We start from the raw sequence: 16281 nt of genomic DNA on the forward strand, positions 1-16281 counted from the left end.
GGGATGAAGGCAGTAGCTGCCTAGATGAAGGAGAGCTGGGACGACGCATGTTGGCCCGCAGTGCTCGGAGCCCCCTCCACACCCACAGACCACGCACATAACCTCTGCAGCATCCTCGCTCTCAATGGACAGCCAAATCGATGCTGTCTCATCCTCCAGCTTCCACATGCTCTGCATGCTTCAGAAGATTTTTAAGTGGATCCCCACTGAGTCCAGAAGAACGGTCACCCAGGCGCTTGTCAGCAGCATGCTCGACAATGGCCACGAACTTTACGCTGGCGCCACCCAAAAACTCAAAAAGAAACTGCAGCGCATCCAGAACGCCTCCGCCAGACTTATCCTGAACATCCCCACACCGCAGCCGCAGCCACATCTCCAGTCTCTGAGAGACCTTCACTGGCCCCCGATAAACAAAAGAATCACCTTCAAGCTCCTCATGCACACCTACAAAGCTGTCCACAACACCAGATCTGCATACCTCAACCAACGGCTCTCGTTCTACACACCCACCAGACATCACTGATTCGCCCAACTGGCACTGACTACTGTCACAAGGATCTGCAAGACCTCGGCTGGAGGAAGATCCTTCTGCTACCTCACCGCAAAGACCTGGAACTCCCTGCCTCTGCATCTCAGGGAAACACCATTACTGGCTCAATTCAGGAAGAACCTCAAGACCCGGCTCTTTGACTGAACAGCAGACATCACCCCCCACCCCCACCCCCTCCTCCAGTGCCTTGAGACCCTAACAGGTGATTAGAAGCTATTTACAAAAACCCTGATTCATCTGATTAAATCTGCAAGGAGAAAAATATAAATCCCTGTGGTGAAGCAAAAGACCCTTTAGTTGCAGCCATTCTTGCTTCACATGAGGCCTCAGCTGAGAGGCAGGAACAAGTGGTAGTACAGTTAGGTAGCCACATGCTTTTTCCTGTTTCAAACAAGTGGCAGTCCCATCAATCCCTTACCTGGGATGCCCATTGCTCTTAGCCCCCACTTTGCCAGATTCTTAGGGTTCAAGAAAATAGGTCTGTCCTTGAGGCAAAGGACAGAGATTGAGAAGGCTAGTGGATTTAGCTGCAGAAACTCAAGCTGCACATGCTGCAATCAGATGAAGATGGGAAACACAGAAGGAGCAGGACATTGCCTTAAAAGGGTGGTGCAGCCAGTCTCCGGTATAGCTAAAAGGCATAGCCTCAGTGTAACGCCAAAATATTTTTAGGAACTATACGACAAGAGCCAGAAACGTCTCATTTGAGAGTTGACACCTGGATACATGGATGGCTAGTTTTAGAGGGAGGATGGCAATTGATCATGATCAGGACCAGTGGAAAACACAATTGTGAAGCTATGGTGTTTTCTGAATAATTATGATTTTCTGCACATGCCACAAATACCAAATTGCTGCCGGTTTACAAATTTCAACAAAACCTTTTTTTATCTAGCTCAAAAAGTTCCTAAATATAATTTGCCACACACATTGTAGTTCATCGATAGTTACTTTGCAAAGATTAACTACTAACCCATCAGTTGGTGGTTGCTGTATTTAGGTGCTAGTGGGGCAAATGTGATGAACAGTTAGGCCAGACATTATTACTACCCCAATTGATGATGACCTGGGGTATGGCTTTTGTTTTCAGCCTGAAACCAGTCCTGGTGGGGCGTGTACAGCGCTGAGATGATGCAAACGTGCCTAGGGTGCCAAATTATGAACAAGACACTGATGTAGGAGCTCTCGTGCTATGGTGGAAAGCTAGAAGCGTTCGCTGAAGTGGATAAATATAACAGAGGCATAACTAAAATCAACAGTACCCGCTCTGCTTTGCTAAGAACGTCAGGCGCCTTTTCACAGCCATATTGGGGCCTGTCTGCCATGGAAAAAAGTGCAGCAACGGCCTTATTATAGAAAGCGGTGGCCCATGCAGATTTGCAGATAAACTAATTGGAAAGGTTAAGCCTGCAGCTCGTGAAAGAACACCGCACATCAAGTGCGGGGGATTATGGAAGACCTAAAGCACCTTCGCATCGGAAGAAACAAGTGAGTCTTCCCCATCCTCCCATGCCATGCCACAACTAACAAAAGGATTCCCAGGCAGGCGGAGGCGACTGCACGATCTAAGGGAGCAAGAGGTGCTGCAACACAGCACAACTAGCCAATCCTCAAACCAGTGTTAACCACCAAGACCTATTTGAGAGTATTGCGGGGCAGTAAAGAAAGGAAAGGCCAATTATCTGCTGCAAAAGAGTGCCAATAATAGCGGCAGTCTAAAACATGCAAATCTAAGGCACACAATGCCAGATGGATAAATAGTTCCCGAGTGTGAACTAACAGAAATCCCTACTGCACCAAACCATTCAAAGCTAAACCCAAGCCACATTATGATTTTCTGCGATATTTATGAAAAGGACAACGGGAATATAGTAAGGAGCTAGATAGAGAAAAACTGATGCTGCAAACCCTAGTAAGGGACACCACCTAACCGAACAAATCATCACAAACATCTGCAAGTGACAAAGAGCAATACCTCCAAGGACCAACTTTACTGTAACCCCCACTTTACAGACAAACATTATCTCCCTGATGGCAGAAATCACAAAAGACCATCCATAGGAGAATAGGGGCCATATGTATCAACACATTTGCCCAAAGACACAGAATGGGCAAAACCCTTTGATACATCTGGCCCTAGGTGACTGCGAAAGACGCCATCACTACCATGAATGCAGCAATTGAAGAATCACACTCTTAAGTTGAAATCACTAATTACAGTACTGAAAACGCTGAGAGACAAATGTGACAATCCCGTGAACAGATCTAGATGAGACAGTATAATAATCTAAAACACAGGGGAATATATAGAGAGAAACAATATCAGAATATTCTGTCATGCGTTGTTTTTCCACACTACAGAAAAAAAAATTCCATTACAAATTGAGAGCACATCAGTTGGGCCCACCATCAGCAGCACCTGGAATTTTTCCAAGAGATATCCTAATAAAACTGACCTCATTGAAAGTCAGAATCTTAAAAATGGGTAGATGAACTGGTGAAATAACTTTTGAAGACAGTAATATGCATTTATTCACAGACTTGGCACAAAATGCACTGCTCAAGATAAGAGCACTCCAGGAGATGACTTGCGAATTGTGAAAACGTCAAATTAACTACAGATTGGCCTACTCATTCAGCCTGGTTTTTCTATAAAAACTCCAAGGCACATGATTAAGACAGTGGAGGAAGTGCAAGAAAGAATGAACCTTCACCAAACAACCTACCAGATCGCAATAAAAAACAGTTAGGTCGTTAGACTCGCAACATGAACAGATGGGGAAAAAAACAAGGATGGGAAAAGAAACTCGGACCTCAAAATAACCATTGGGAGTGAAAACTAGAACCAAGTAGCTTGTAAGACATCAAGCAAGTGAAACAGATTTGGCAGATGCTACAACAAGAGAAGGGGAGAGCCACTGGAGGGTGGAGGAGGGCAGGTGCACTGTAGAGTGGCCATAGGTGTAATGTCTCTGCCACACCCGGGATATACATGCCAACCATGTTTAATAGGTTTACGGTTAATGCTTTGTTAGGGAAAAGTTGAGGGACACAAGTTCATTTTCAGCAGAGCACCAAAGCAGAGATAAGACCACACGTCATAACAACCCAACTAATAGTGAATATTGGCACAGACACCACAAACCTGATCCCCAAACCAAAATATGAACAACGCTTACTCACATAGTTTGTTTATTAAAAGGAAATGTGTAGGATGTAAGTACCCCAGTTAAGAATCCTAAACCTTGGCGTTCACTTGCACTCTCCTGATAGAATATACCTTCAGGAGACACACCTTCTCTTGAAAGATACCACCCCAAAGAAAATACACATTACCCACAGCAAATATATGCATGGGCCAAGCAGGAAACCGTTGACCCAACAATAGCGACACATAGAGATCTCCAAATAGACAGTACACACACACTACGGTGTCCACGTTTTGCTTTTTTTCAGTTAGAACGCTTTATTAATTAGATTCTTATTCTGTTTATCAGAAAGACAATGTTTAATAATATCCAGCAGACAGAAAAAAAGCTAGTATTCTATTTTATTTTTTTGATATACAAGTTCCTTTTCACATGAGCATTGGTGAAATCAGCAGACAGGCTCATCTTTGCTTACTACTTCATTGTTTATTTTTCTTCAGATGTCACTGAAATTGCTGATGAGGTCTACATGGAAGTTATTGTTGGAGAAGAAGATGCTGCTGCAATTCATGAGCAGCAAATTGATGATACTGATCTCAATAAAACATTTATGCCTGTAGCTTGGGCTGCAGCCTACGGTATGTTGTTTTAGATTTCTTAAAAGGGGTGTCATCTAATGTTAGGTTTTTTTTCTTTCTAATAATATGAGGCATTTGTACTACAAGAAAACATGTCTAAACAGCACTCATAACTTGTATTTGTAAAGTGCATGTTCACCCTATAGGTAATCATGGTGCTGAATAACAGATGTTACTTACACAACTCAATTAACTCATTTATTCAACCTTGGGAGGAGAAATGTCTCATGAGGTAAAACACTGGTTCCTGCAGTGAATGCATTATCCTACAGAACCAGCAATTCCTGATAAACCTATAGATGGGTATCAAGGCTCTACATCACCACTCTTCCTCTGGTTAATTCACGAACTTCCCAGGCAATGCCCAAGCCGAATAACCCACCACTAATTTACACGCATACAAGCATGCCAGACAATCCACAAGCTGAATAACTTGGAATGTATGCACATTAGCTACATCTCGGGCCACATGCAATGCACTGATAACACATCTAATTCTCAGCTCCAAAAAACATGCTGACACTACCTACTGCCAATTACAAACAATACGAGACTCAGAAGTGCTTTTGAATCTGCTAAGCCACGTCAACAATGAACAGGACTCACTTGGCGGTGCACTGCCAAATGCGATACCAAAGTAATAAGTGCCATATAAATACATATAAAATATACTGATGGTGCCAATTAATTCACAAAAGATGTCAGGAAGTTGAAGGAAATTTAGAGGAAAAGTAGTGTTATTCTCATAAAAGCAAAGCTCTATCAACATATCTCTTAACAGAAATAGTCAGCGGATGATACTGGAAAGTTTTTATAAACATTTTGGGTGCTTAGCTCACTAAGAAACTTTGTTTACATTTAATCTCTTTTGATGCATAATAAAACATGAAGAGACACATGCATGAAGGGCTTCAAAATTCTTTAAATTGGCATTGTTCCTTTTCGAAAAGTTTTTTTTTTTTCCTGATCCTCACTGCCAGTATTGGTAATTTCCAAATTGTGGAGTATAAATACCGGACTCACCAGAAGTTGATTTTTTCTTAGGTGTGCGTTCAAAGAATTTATGCGCTTTGAACGCCATCCCTAAAAATATACAGCATATTATATTCTATTTGTTAAAAGCATACCCAGCTACATATAAAATAACAGTGAAAATCTCCTAATTACCTAAAATGGGTTCCTTTTGCAAGGGTTAAGAAAAAGAGCTAAAAGGATGACACTGTTCTCTAAAGGGCAGGTCTTGGTTGAATATAAATTGACGTTGAGTGAACCAAAGCCTAGAGTAAACTGGAAGAAGCCAGACTTAAAGTAAAAACTGCAGGCTGGTTCAGAGAGAAACACAAGTGCCTCTCTTCAGCCATGTTGGACAAACTCTTTTACTCCCGCCCAGCAGTCTAAGGAGTAGAAACTAGATACATTTAAGGCTTGAGGTTGTAGGGTGAGTTGTCTAAATATGCTTTGCAGAAAGAAGCATCTGGGCTCTCTAATATCCTTAACCAACTTTTTGTTTTTCAACTCAGAGCGTGTGATATGCTTTTGGTATCAGGTTACTTCTGGATATCTCTTGCTTGAGTGTGTGCTCCTGTGTCATGCCTGATATAATGTGTTAGAGAAATGAGCGGAAGTAGGCAAAGGAACCCGTAGCCGTGCAAGCACATAAATCATTTGGTGAGTAAAAAAATTAAGTATAAGCTGTTTGTTTGCATAGGATGAATATTAAAGGAACACTCCAAAATACTTGTCTTCGCAACCTGTTGCAACTTCTCCTATACCTTCCACAGGGACTTACAGTCTTAGGGACCAATTTTAATGTGGTGATGGACCCTGACCTAGACAGTACGGGAACCTCCACTGCCTCAAGACGTATTGGAGTTTGCCAACTCACTGATTGGGTTAATACTCTGGGCCTTTGTGACGCTTGGAGGTCTTGGCATTCAAGACTTAGTTTACACATACATCTGCAGCTCACCATACACATTTCCGGATCGATCTTATTCTATTGCCTGCCCCCGATTGTCAGCTATTATCTCAAATTCTAATTTTGCCACGCAGAACCTCAGACCACTCACACCTAGTTCTCCATCTTGGGCCGTCGCCACTTGGGCTGCACCCCATGTGGCGCCTTTATGCTTGGTTCTTCCAGGATAAAGCCTTTGTCCAGTCGCTTAGTGCTGAACTCAGTACATATTTCCATATTAACAATGGTTCAGTTTCACAGGTTGGTACTTTGTAGACAGCTGGAAAAGCGGTGATGTACGACTTCACCAAAAGTTATATCAGAGCTCAAGAATGCGAGCTTTCTTCTCACGTACCCAGCTGGACGCACACGCCGTTCTACTGGAACAACTCTTGGAGCTAAATCGCCGACAATTAGGCCTCATCCATGAGGACATCCTTATACACTCCTTTGAAGCAGCCAAAACTCTCTGGCGAGCTACGACAGCCAGGATTTATGGTTGGGGGGAAAAAAACAGGAAGCTGCTCTATTGGCTGGCCTCCCATCAACAAGCGAACAGGATCGTCCCAGAGATTATAGATGACAAAGGTTGCTCACAAAACTCTTTCTGAGATAGCACAGGTCTTCACTCAGTATTATAAGAAGTTGTATTCCCCTCCATCGATAGAGATGTGGCCACATCTCATTCCTTTCCAGACTCTGTATCTCTTCCTAGTTTATCTCTCACTGACTCTCGTCTACAGGACGGAACCCTTCACGGCAGAGAAGATCGGGGACGCTTTCTCAGGTTTGGCATCTGGGAAGACCCCAGGCCCTGATGGTTTCCCTATGGAATACAGTATCACATTTCGGGAACTTCTTCTCCCCCATCTCCTGCCCTTTTATAAGGATGTCTGTCGTGTGGGTTCATTTCCATTAGAGCTGGACTCGGCAACCATAGTTTTGATACCCAAAACACAACTCCCTCTACGTCCTGTGCCAACTATCGTCCAATTTCACTGCTCAACTAAGAGGTTAAAATCTTCACCACAGTATTGGCAAACCGACTCCAACAGGTCTTGACCACCCTGGTGCAGCCAGACCAATTTAGCTTTATGCCATCCTGGAGCACACGACATTGCATTTGTCAACTTCATGTAGCTCTGGCCCACAGTCATGGATTGCCGCAAGATCTAGCATTGCTCCTTATTGACTTCGAGAAGGCCTTTAATACGGTACCTTGGAGCCATCTTTAGTTGGCGATTGTTTGCTCCGAGTTTGTAACGCGCTTTTGGAACTTGGTCTGATTCCTCTATTCCAACCTCACAGCTTGTGTACGTGTCATTGGGGTCTTATCAGAGGCCACTCCCATAGCGAGAGGGACCAGGCAGGGCTACCCCCGGTCTCCCCTCCTCTTTGCCTTGGCCATAGAGCCTTTGGCCCATCTCATACCCACAGACCCCCAGTATTCCGGATGGACCTGGTGCAAAAACCATGAGGAGCGCAGCGCATCGCATCACATTCTACGCAGATGACATACTCCTTCGTCTTGAAAACCCGGTTGTTAGCGGTCCTAGGGGTCTTCAATTACTTAAACACTTCGAAATAGCCTTGAGTCTTCGGATGAACCCTTCTAAATCCCTGTTGGTTCCCCTGGCCCCAGCTAGGGACTGCTTTGACTGCCAGACCATTATTCCTCTCCGTCAACTTAGTTTTAAATACTTGGCATGTGGGTTGCCTTGCCCCTGGAATTCACCTGGGCCCGTAATCTTCAACACTACTTGGTCTGGAAAGCTAAAGCAGATCTCACTAAATGACAGGCCCTTCCACTTATTGTCATGGGACGCATTGCGCTGTACAGGATGATGATTGTTCCGAGAATTCTTTATATCTTTCAGAATCTTCCCCTTCACGTGTCCCGAGCTTGGTTTGGGCATTAGATGGAACTGCAAGAAAGTTTCTGTGGTGGGGTTCTAGGTCGCGCCTTTCCCTCACACACTGTCAACGAGGACCTTTTGATGGTGGCCTAAGGATGTCTAACCTTTACTTTTACTGCCTGTCCTCAAATCTTCTCGTCATCCACGACTGGTTCAATGGTGGCTGGCCAGATCCCGCCTACCGCCTAGACCTCTTATTTCTGGGTTTCTCTCTCTTGCAAGCCATGCTCTATGGATCACCTATTTCTATTTCCATACCTTTGGTGACTAGAGTGGTGTTTCTTGCATGGAGGGCTGCACTTAGGCATGCCCTCTCTGGCACAGTACTTGGTTGGGTGAGGTGGCGACGCGCCGTGGTTTCCGATCCTGTGTCATTATTGGTATCACACGCCTGGGTGATGTGTGGTCAGGACAGCATATACACTCCTTCCAGGACCTGCAACAGACGTATACCTTGGTGCATACCCAGTACTATACCTTCAGCTCCGATGCGCTCTCCACGGTCATCCCAAGTCACTTTAATCCCCTGGAAGCCAAAACGTCTCATGGGACACCTAGGCCGTGGGGGGGGAATCTCCCAAATTTAACGCACTCTTGTAATTATTTCCCCGGACCACCTTAGAGACCGCTAGGAAAGTTGGATGGGCCCCATGGAAGATGAGGATTGGCGGGACACCCTGATGGCTCCACATGAGCTTACTATCTTATTTTATTTAAGGCTGGTACGAGCATACTATTTATACTTTGCATGCCTTTCCCCAACCCACCTATGTCGCGCAGGCACCCATCTAACTTCAGCATGCCATCGGTGCGGAACCAAACCAGCTGATTTTTATCACATGGTGTGGACCTGCCCAATGATCCATCAGTACTGGACCGGGGTGACCCGGGAGTTGTCGGATGTCCTTGGGTGGTTGCATAGGAATCTATATGCTTTAAATGCAATGTATGAAATACAATTCATACAGTTTAGAATTGCAAGATCCGCTCGGAATAAACCAGTACCTTTATGATATGAATAAAACATCAAGTCGTAAATCTTCTCCTAACGTGAAGACACCCGCTTCACGTTAGAGAAAGATTTATGACTTGATGTTTTATTCATATCATAAAGGTACTGGTTTATTCTGAGCGTTCCTTGCAATTCTTTAACTGTATGAATTTTATTGGCTACATAAGCAATTCACAGTAGTCTCATCTAGTATTTTACTGACATTTGAGATTGTGGGTGTTCCATAAATGTATCGGACCCAATGAGCCAAATTGGGACAGATTCCATTCACTTGTAGAGCAGGTATATTTAACGTTTGGAGCCTTTGGCACCAAACTGTGTAGAAGTACCCTCAAGTTCTTTTGGATCTCTGATTGGCTAACCTGACTTCACATGTAATGCTTTGGGGAGTATAAACTCAGTACTGTGGGAAGAGAAATATTATCCTTCCAGTGCTGTGGAGTCTTTCTGAGATTTGTTCACAAACGTCATTGGATAATATATACTCTAGGAAAAAGATGAAGAGGAATCTAGTGAATTTATTTGATTCAACATTTTTTAAACTTCATTGGAGACCAAAATCATTATCCCCCTAAACCAAGATGGTGCATGTGATGAAGGTGAGCAGCCCCAAAACTATTAAGCCCTGAGGCCTTAGAAAGGAGCTCCCTCTTTTGCATACAGTGCACACGTGTCCAAAAATAACAATGAAAAAACTCTTTCACAGTAGCTGCGGGGCAGGATAATTTATCTGTCTCCTTAAAGCTTTTTAAGTTTTTCTAGTACCAACCAAAGACCAACCAAAAGCTTTTAAGAACTTCTCTGCAGGACTGAAATAATCCCACTTCAGATGAGGGTAAGAGTAGGGTTTTGGGCTTTCGTCTAATAGGTGCTGGAGGCACATACAGAAAACAGCCAATGACATGAGACCAATGTGAAAAGGTTTCAGATGGCCACCATTGTAAACAGTACAACGGTACAAAGATTATCCAAGGTCTAAATTGTCTTGCATTCCACCTCTTCCTCCATTGCAGACCCTTGATGTATACCATTGGACATGAGCTGTTGAGCAGTTTTCAGGTCAGTGGGTGGACATTATAACAGTAACTGTGGCCATGGAAAAGGAGTTAGTGTGGGGGATAAAACAACACAGCCTACTAAAGGGGTTACCATTTCACAATCCACAAATGGAGAAAACTGTGATAATGGATGCATCCCTCCCAGGTCAGCACACACCATAAGGACTTGGCCTCCTTGGCAGCCACAGAACATCTTATGCACATCCGAGACCTAGAATTCTGAGCTGTTATATTCTGGATCTGAAATCATTCATTAATTCCTTCCTTCCTTCCTAAGAAAATGTAAATCTTGTGAGATTGCATTACATCAAAATACAGGGATATATTGAGTTAGCATTGGATCAGGAACTCTATTTTATAACTTCAACAATGATTTAAAGACCTACAATTTCAGGTACCACAGTTAATCAAAAACCGCTCCTGATTGCCTTACAAAATCAGTGCAAATATTAGGATGTTTTGGCTTCGTAAGGCTATGAAGAGATGTATGAACTACAGAAAGAATTGAAATTTCTGATAGAAACTTCTGGCCCCAGATTCCTCACTTTTTGAATATCTCTAGGCATCTGACTTAATCCCAAAACCTTCCAGCAGTACCTCTGCATGCCAGAAGGTGGTGCCTTTTGCATTGACACTGTTCTGCTCACTAAATGATGTGCGGGCCTATATAGTCACTACTCTCGCATAATAACGTCCATTAGTTTCTTTCTGCGCCTGCAGACACAGGTCCTATGCTCCCTTCTTCATCACTTTGAGACTTGTACCCCAAAATGTTGCCAAGTGCGCAAGAGATGTCAACCCCCCCAAAATAACAGGCTTCAAGCCATGTCGAGACTGTTGCAAACAGATGTCTGTGATGGAGCTTCACCAGAGATGCTTGTGGTGCCTCGGGTCGAGCCACGACTGCAAGCTCTGCACCAACTGTGTTTCAAAGAACTCGAAGGCCATCAGGGAAATTAGACAAAACTCTAATTTGCCAAGCATAAGAAGACTCTGTGGAGGGGCTGCTCCAAGTTGCAATCTGTGTCCAATGTTCTTTCCTGCTCTCTTTCCCGGAGTCATTTGTGCTGCTTTAGAGGTTGGTCTTTGTTATGCTCCAAAGTGTCAGGTAACTCTAAAAAGAAACACAAGATGTTGATACAGGATTCTGGTCTCTTGTGTCCCTCGCATTTGCCAGAGCAGGTGTGGATCAGTGCCAATCTTCTCGATCTCACTATCGAAGTTAGCCGACTTCGGAGCTGATTCTGCAACTTCTAGGCACAACCTAATTATCCAGGGCCGAATGCCACTCCACGTCAGATCGGAGAGCTCCGTGCAGCCATGCTACGGCTCTTCAGATCCCTTCCGACTCCCTGTGGCTCGCCTGCAGGCCCCAAAGAGCCATGATGCCGTCTACCCGGGATACCGCCTGGAGGTTTGCCCTCAGCACCAATTGGACTCTCCAAGCCCGTTTTGCCTCTGGTTCTGCTTTGCACTCCACTTCCGGCTCCACGACCTGTACCAGCCCTGGGTTCCTCAACGTCCATGCCGATTCCATCAACCCCGGAGGAGGAGAAACCAGTTGGTCCCTCAGACGTATAGTCTGTTTGACCTCGGCTAATGCCACTCCTGAATCCGACCAAGGCTCCACTTCATCTATTAGACATTCCTATTCCGCAAGGCAAGTAGCCCACCTTGTACTCTCTTTCTCTGCTTGACTGCACATGCGACGTCTCTGAGACATTTTATTTTCAGTCAGTGGGCTTGGAAGCTGCCCATTACTTACCTTTGGTTGTCTTCACTGTCTTTCTCATTTGCTTGATTATCATTGGTCAGCTGGCTGCAGGCTTCCTTTCTCTTGGTGGATTTGCCCCTCCACTGAAGCACGGACTCATTACTTGTGTCATTCCACTGTTCATATTTTTAGGTGGTATTTTTCACTTTTGGTTGAAGCACTCTAACAAAGTGCAGCTTTTCCAGCAGGCTCCCTTGTGTATTTCTCCCACTCCGTGCCCAGAGCCATCCTCATCCTCATCCTCTTGATGTCCGGGTTGTTGCTTGCTAGAGCCCCTCCATCCCCACATTGTACATGTGTTTGCTCCCAGCACCCTCACCCACCTTCCTTAGTTCGTGTTAATCCCAGCCTATCCCACCCTCGATGCCCATCACCCTCCACTCACCCTTCATCCCTGTTGCTGCCAACCTGCCTTCCCTCTGTACTACATTGTCAGTGTTACACCACCCAACACATACTCTCCCTCCCTCTCTGTCCCCCCCAACTTCTGCCAGCAATAAAAAAAGCGCTATGACTCGACCAGCGTTGGCCGCATCATAGTGTTTTGTGTTTTTTCTAAGTTTCAGCCATGCATCAGAAGGCAATACGCTTTTTGGTGTGCCTTGGAAAGCTTTTTCCTTGACTTATGGAGCCACGGATGTAGTCTGATTTCGCACCAAGAAGCCATTTCGAAAGCGATAGTAAATAAAACTGGCTGCCGGTACATGAGCTCTATTGCACTAAGGGCCCAAGAACTTCCCTCGGAACCACTTTGCTTCTCAGTTGGAAGAGCATGCATTAGATTTGGTACCAGATAAGGTAATTGTACATGCATGCGCTCCTCAAATCTAGACGTTCAGTGTATGTGCTCGTTTGTTTCTTAACACAACTTCCTTTTCAGCTTTGTAGATCTCCCCTAGGCAGCGCTTGTGCTGTCTCTGTGAGACATGGTGTATTCAGGATATGGGCTTTAAAACTCCACCGATTTTCAGGAGACTTCCCCTGTTACATGTGTTGTTACACAGAGCTTGTGGGCACTATTTCTTTCTTTAAGACAGAGCGCTGGAGACCAGTGCTGGTGGTTTACAGAGCTCTGTTGTAAACAGGGCTGTAAATCTTGCTTTCATCTTACCACATTGGCTCTGCATTCCAAGACAGTGGTCTGTTTTGGCTACAACTGCCTCCTCCCGCTTTTGAAACCCACATCCTGGCGTCATGGTCCCTGAAGATTACAGAAGACAGTGGTCAATGCACAAATCATGTTCTTTTGTAACCATAAATGCCTGCACATGTTGTGAAGACTCTGGGTTCGCCTGTTTGTAAGGGCTTCCATATGTAGCGGGTAATATAATGTAGGACAGCAAAGAAAACTTGAATTGCCCAGGATCACGTAATGTTTAAGTGGTAAGGTCAGTTTCCGAGTTCACTTCGACCAATAAATCCAACACACAGGTCTAAGCATCCACCTCGGGACTGGCTACTGTAGAAGGGAGGACTGGAAGTGACCAGCCCCTTCTGTGAGTTCACTTCTTACCTCCTTTTAGCTTTTATTATTTGCCTTAACTTTCAGGTTACATCATTGAAGCAAGAGCGGAAAAATGTGAGACGAATCAATAACAGTAATACTAATAACATAAATAACAGCACCAACACATATAGAGAGCCACTCCAGCATCTTTCAGCTGTGAAGAACTATGTCCTTCCATAACCTTTAATTTCTGATATTGTCTTTGTGAAAGCATGGACGCTCAGTGGTAAAAGGTGTGAATGCCTTCCAAGAGCGGCCGCGTCCCTTTTAAGGCTGACAAAAAAGTGCCACAAAGATGGGTTAGCATTAACCCATTTTATTTCAAATGCCACGATAAACAAGACTGCAGCAGTGTACGGAGCGCTATCAAAACAAGCTTATTATCAGTTCTGCTCAGTGACACTTCCTGGGTTGATGTCAGCAGCGTGCTTCATTGTTTTACACGCACAGAGTTTAGGTTCAGCATTTCATCTGCCCGCAGTCAACCAATCAAATTAATTTTGGGTCAAAGCCCATGAAGGTTAAAACACAAATAAAATACAATAAATGCTTATCGTTCAGAAGAAAAGAATTAAAACTGCCGCACAACAGATATTACCATCCGTTTCTTTGATAAAATCCTACCCAAATCCCATCCATGCTACACAAAAATGGTATTTATAAATTGCTTTTTAGCACTCCAGTTGCACAGCGCAGCTGCGAGCTTATGACCAGCACAGATTTATTAGTCAAAGAAGTAAAGATTGAGGCTGTTACCAGCACTAATTCCTAAGCTAATAATTAAAAAATTGCAAAAAGTTATATTATAAACTGCATCAAAATTGCCAACCCGCACAAATAATTTTTTTTAGTTCTCGCAGACATGCGTTGCAGCGCGCATGCGCTGCTCGCTCTGCGAGGCTTCTTGTAATCGAGCAGATTTCAGAAGTGGAGTGTAGGCTCCGCCCCTTCTTTCCATTGGCTTGTGTCAGCGTTGATGCTGAACGCTGGCTTTGGATTGTAAGTGAGGCATTTTAGTCCCTTCTTGTTACCGCCCCGTCTCCTTTTGGCCACGCTCACCCGGACTGGATCTTTTACTTGCGGCGTTATACTCTTCCTTCAAGCAGTCAGTAAGAACTATGTTATGCACACTGTGGGATCCTTCAGACTCGGGCCCTGGTACTCCGGAGCGCGCCCTGGCAGCCATGTTGTTTGCTCAGGGACTCCTCCCTCGGCGACTCTCCCTGCAGCCTCCTCCTCCGCCTTTTGAAACGCTATCCTTTTGCCAGTTGCTGAATTTGATAGCAGTCTTCGCAGAGGGATCTATATCGGCTCAGCAGAGGCAAAAGGTGGAATGAAAGACGAGCGCTGCCGAGAAATGGGGCGATAGCTCCACTCCAGACTCCCTCCCCGCCTAACCTCTCCCCCATGCGCTCTTTTGTCTATTGTGCACAGCGCCAGGCTCCACTGGCTAGAGACTAATACTGAACCCTTCCCGTGTGGGGGTGCATGGGCTTTCATAATCAACTTGGCAGAGGGTTTCGGGGTGACAGTATGTTATGTTCTTTCTGTTTAAGCGCTTAGAGACCGGCGGTGATAGGCGCTATACAAAAACTTTATAACATAACTTAAATGGCGGCGCGGCACACCTCGTGTTCAGAGGCCAGAGACGTGCTCCTTGGAGTCTCACCTGCCTCTCTCTCTGAGCACAGGACACCTCGCCACTCAACATAAAATAAACATGCAGATCGCATGAACGGGAGCAGTCGTGCCCCGCTCCGGTGCACACACTGAGCCCACCCCGTCCATAATCAGTAAAATAACATGCAGCCCGTGTGAACGGGAGCAGTCACCCGTTCTGTGAGCACTGTACACGTTAACATGTGTGCTCCGGTGCACGCACAAAGCCTGCCCCGTCCATAAGCAGTAAAATAATGCACAGCCCTTGTGAACAGGAGCACTTGTGCACAGCTCTATGAGCGCCGTACCGCCGCCATGTGTGCTCTTGTGCACGCACAAAGCCCACCCCACCCATAAACTGTAAAATTACGTACAGCCCCTATGAACGGGATGGAAACTAGGAATACCCTGACCTTTTCTTACTGCCCTTCTTCTGTACTGCTTCATTCCCTTCTGCTTCTTTAAACAACCATATGATTCTCCCCTTGCCTGTCTCTTCCCCCAACATTCTATTTTTCCTATAACCTTCTCTCTCCATACCCTTCTGTCCCCTCAATGCCCATCGGTCACTTTCCTTGCCCGTCTGTTTCTTCCCAGCCTTTCTGTCTTTAATCCGGCTCCTGTTTCTCCCCTGCCCTTCTTTCACTCCACTTGCCCTTCTGCTTTTCCCCTTTCCCTTCTGTTTCTCCCCCTGCCTTCCTGTCTTCACCCATGTTTCTCTCTGTACCCCTGCCCTTCTGTTTCTCCCCTTGACCTGCTGTTTCTCCCCTGCCTTCCTGTCTTTCCTGTGCTTCTGTCTCTACCTCTGCCAATCGTTTCTCCCCGGCCTTTGTATATTTACCCGTGCTTCTCTTTCACCCCTGCACCTTTGTCTGTTCCCCTCCTATTCTGTTTCTCTCCCTGCCTTAGTCTTTACCCATGCTTCTGTCTCCATCCCTGCCCTTCTGTTGCTCCGCCCTTCTGCTTTTGTCATGCCGGGCTATCACTCCCCTGACCTCCTGTCCAGGGCACAAGTCCTAACAAGCATTTGCAATGCAATAGGTCTCTCATTTACGCAAGTT

At 45.2% G+C, this 16281-nt stretch overlaps 1 protein-coding gene across 3 annotated transcripts in view; it reads left to right on the forward strand.

The window, feature by feature from the left end:
• ZFX (zinc finger protein X-linked) overlaps positions 1-16281 on the forward strand; it is a 630213-nt gene that overhangs the window by 511814 nt on the left and 102118 nt on the right. For all 3 annotated transcript variants that reach the window (XM_085622416.1, XM_085622415.1, XM_085622417.1), the window contains one exon: positions 4200-4337. In XM_085622416.1, the coding sequence (XP_085478542.1) occupies positions 4200-4337 (138 nt within the window). The remainder of the gene's footprint in view (positions 1-4199; positions 4338-16281) is intronic.

This window comes from Triturus cristatus, chromosome 8, assembly GCF_964204655.1.
Source record: "Triturus cristatus chromosome 8, aTriCri1.1, whole genome shotgun sequence".
NCBI lineage: Eukaryota > Metazoa > Chordata > Amphibia > Caudata > Salamandridae > Triturus > Triturus cristatus.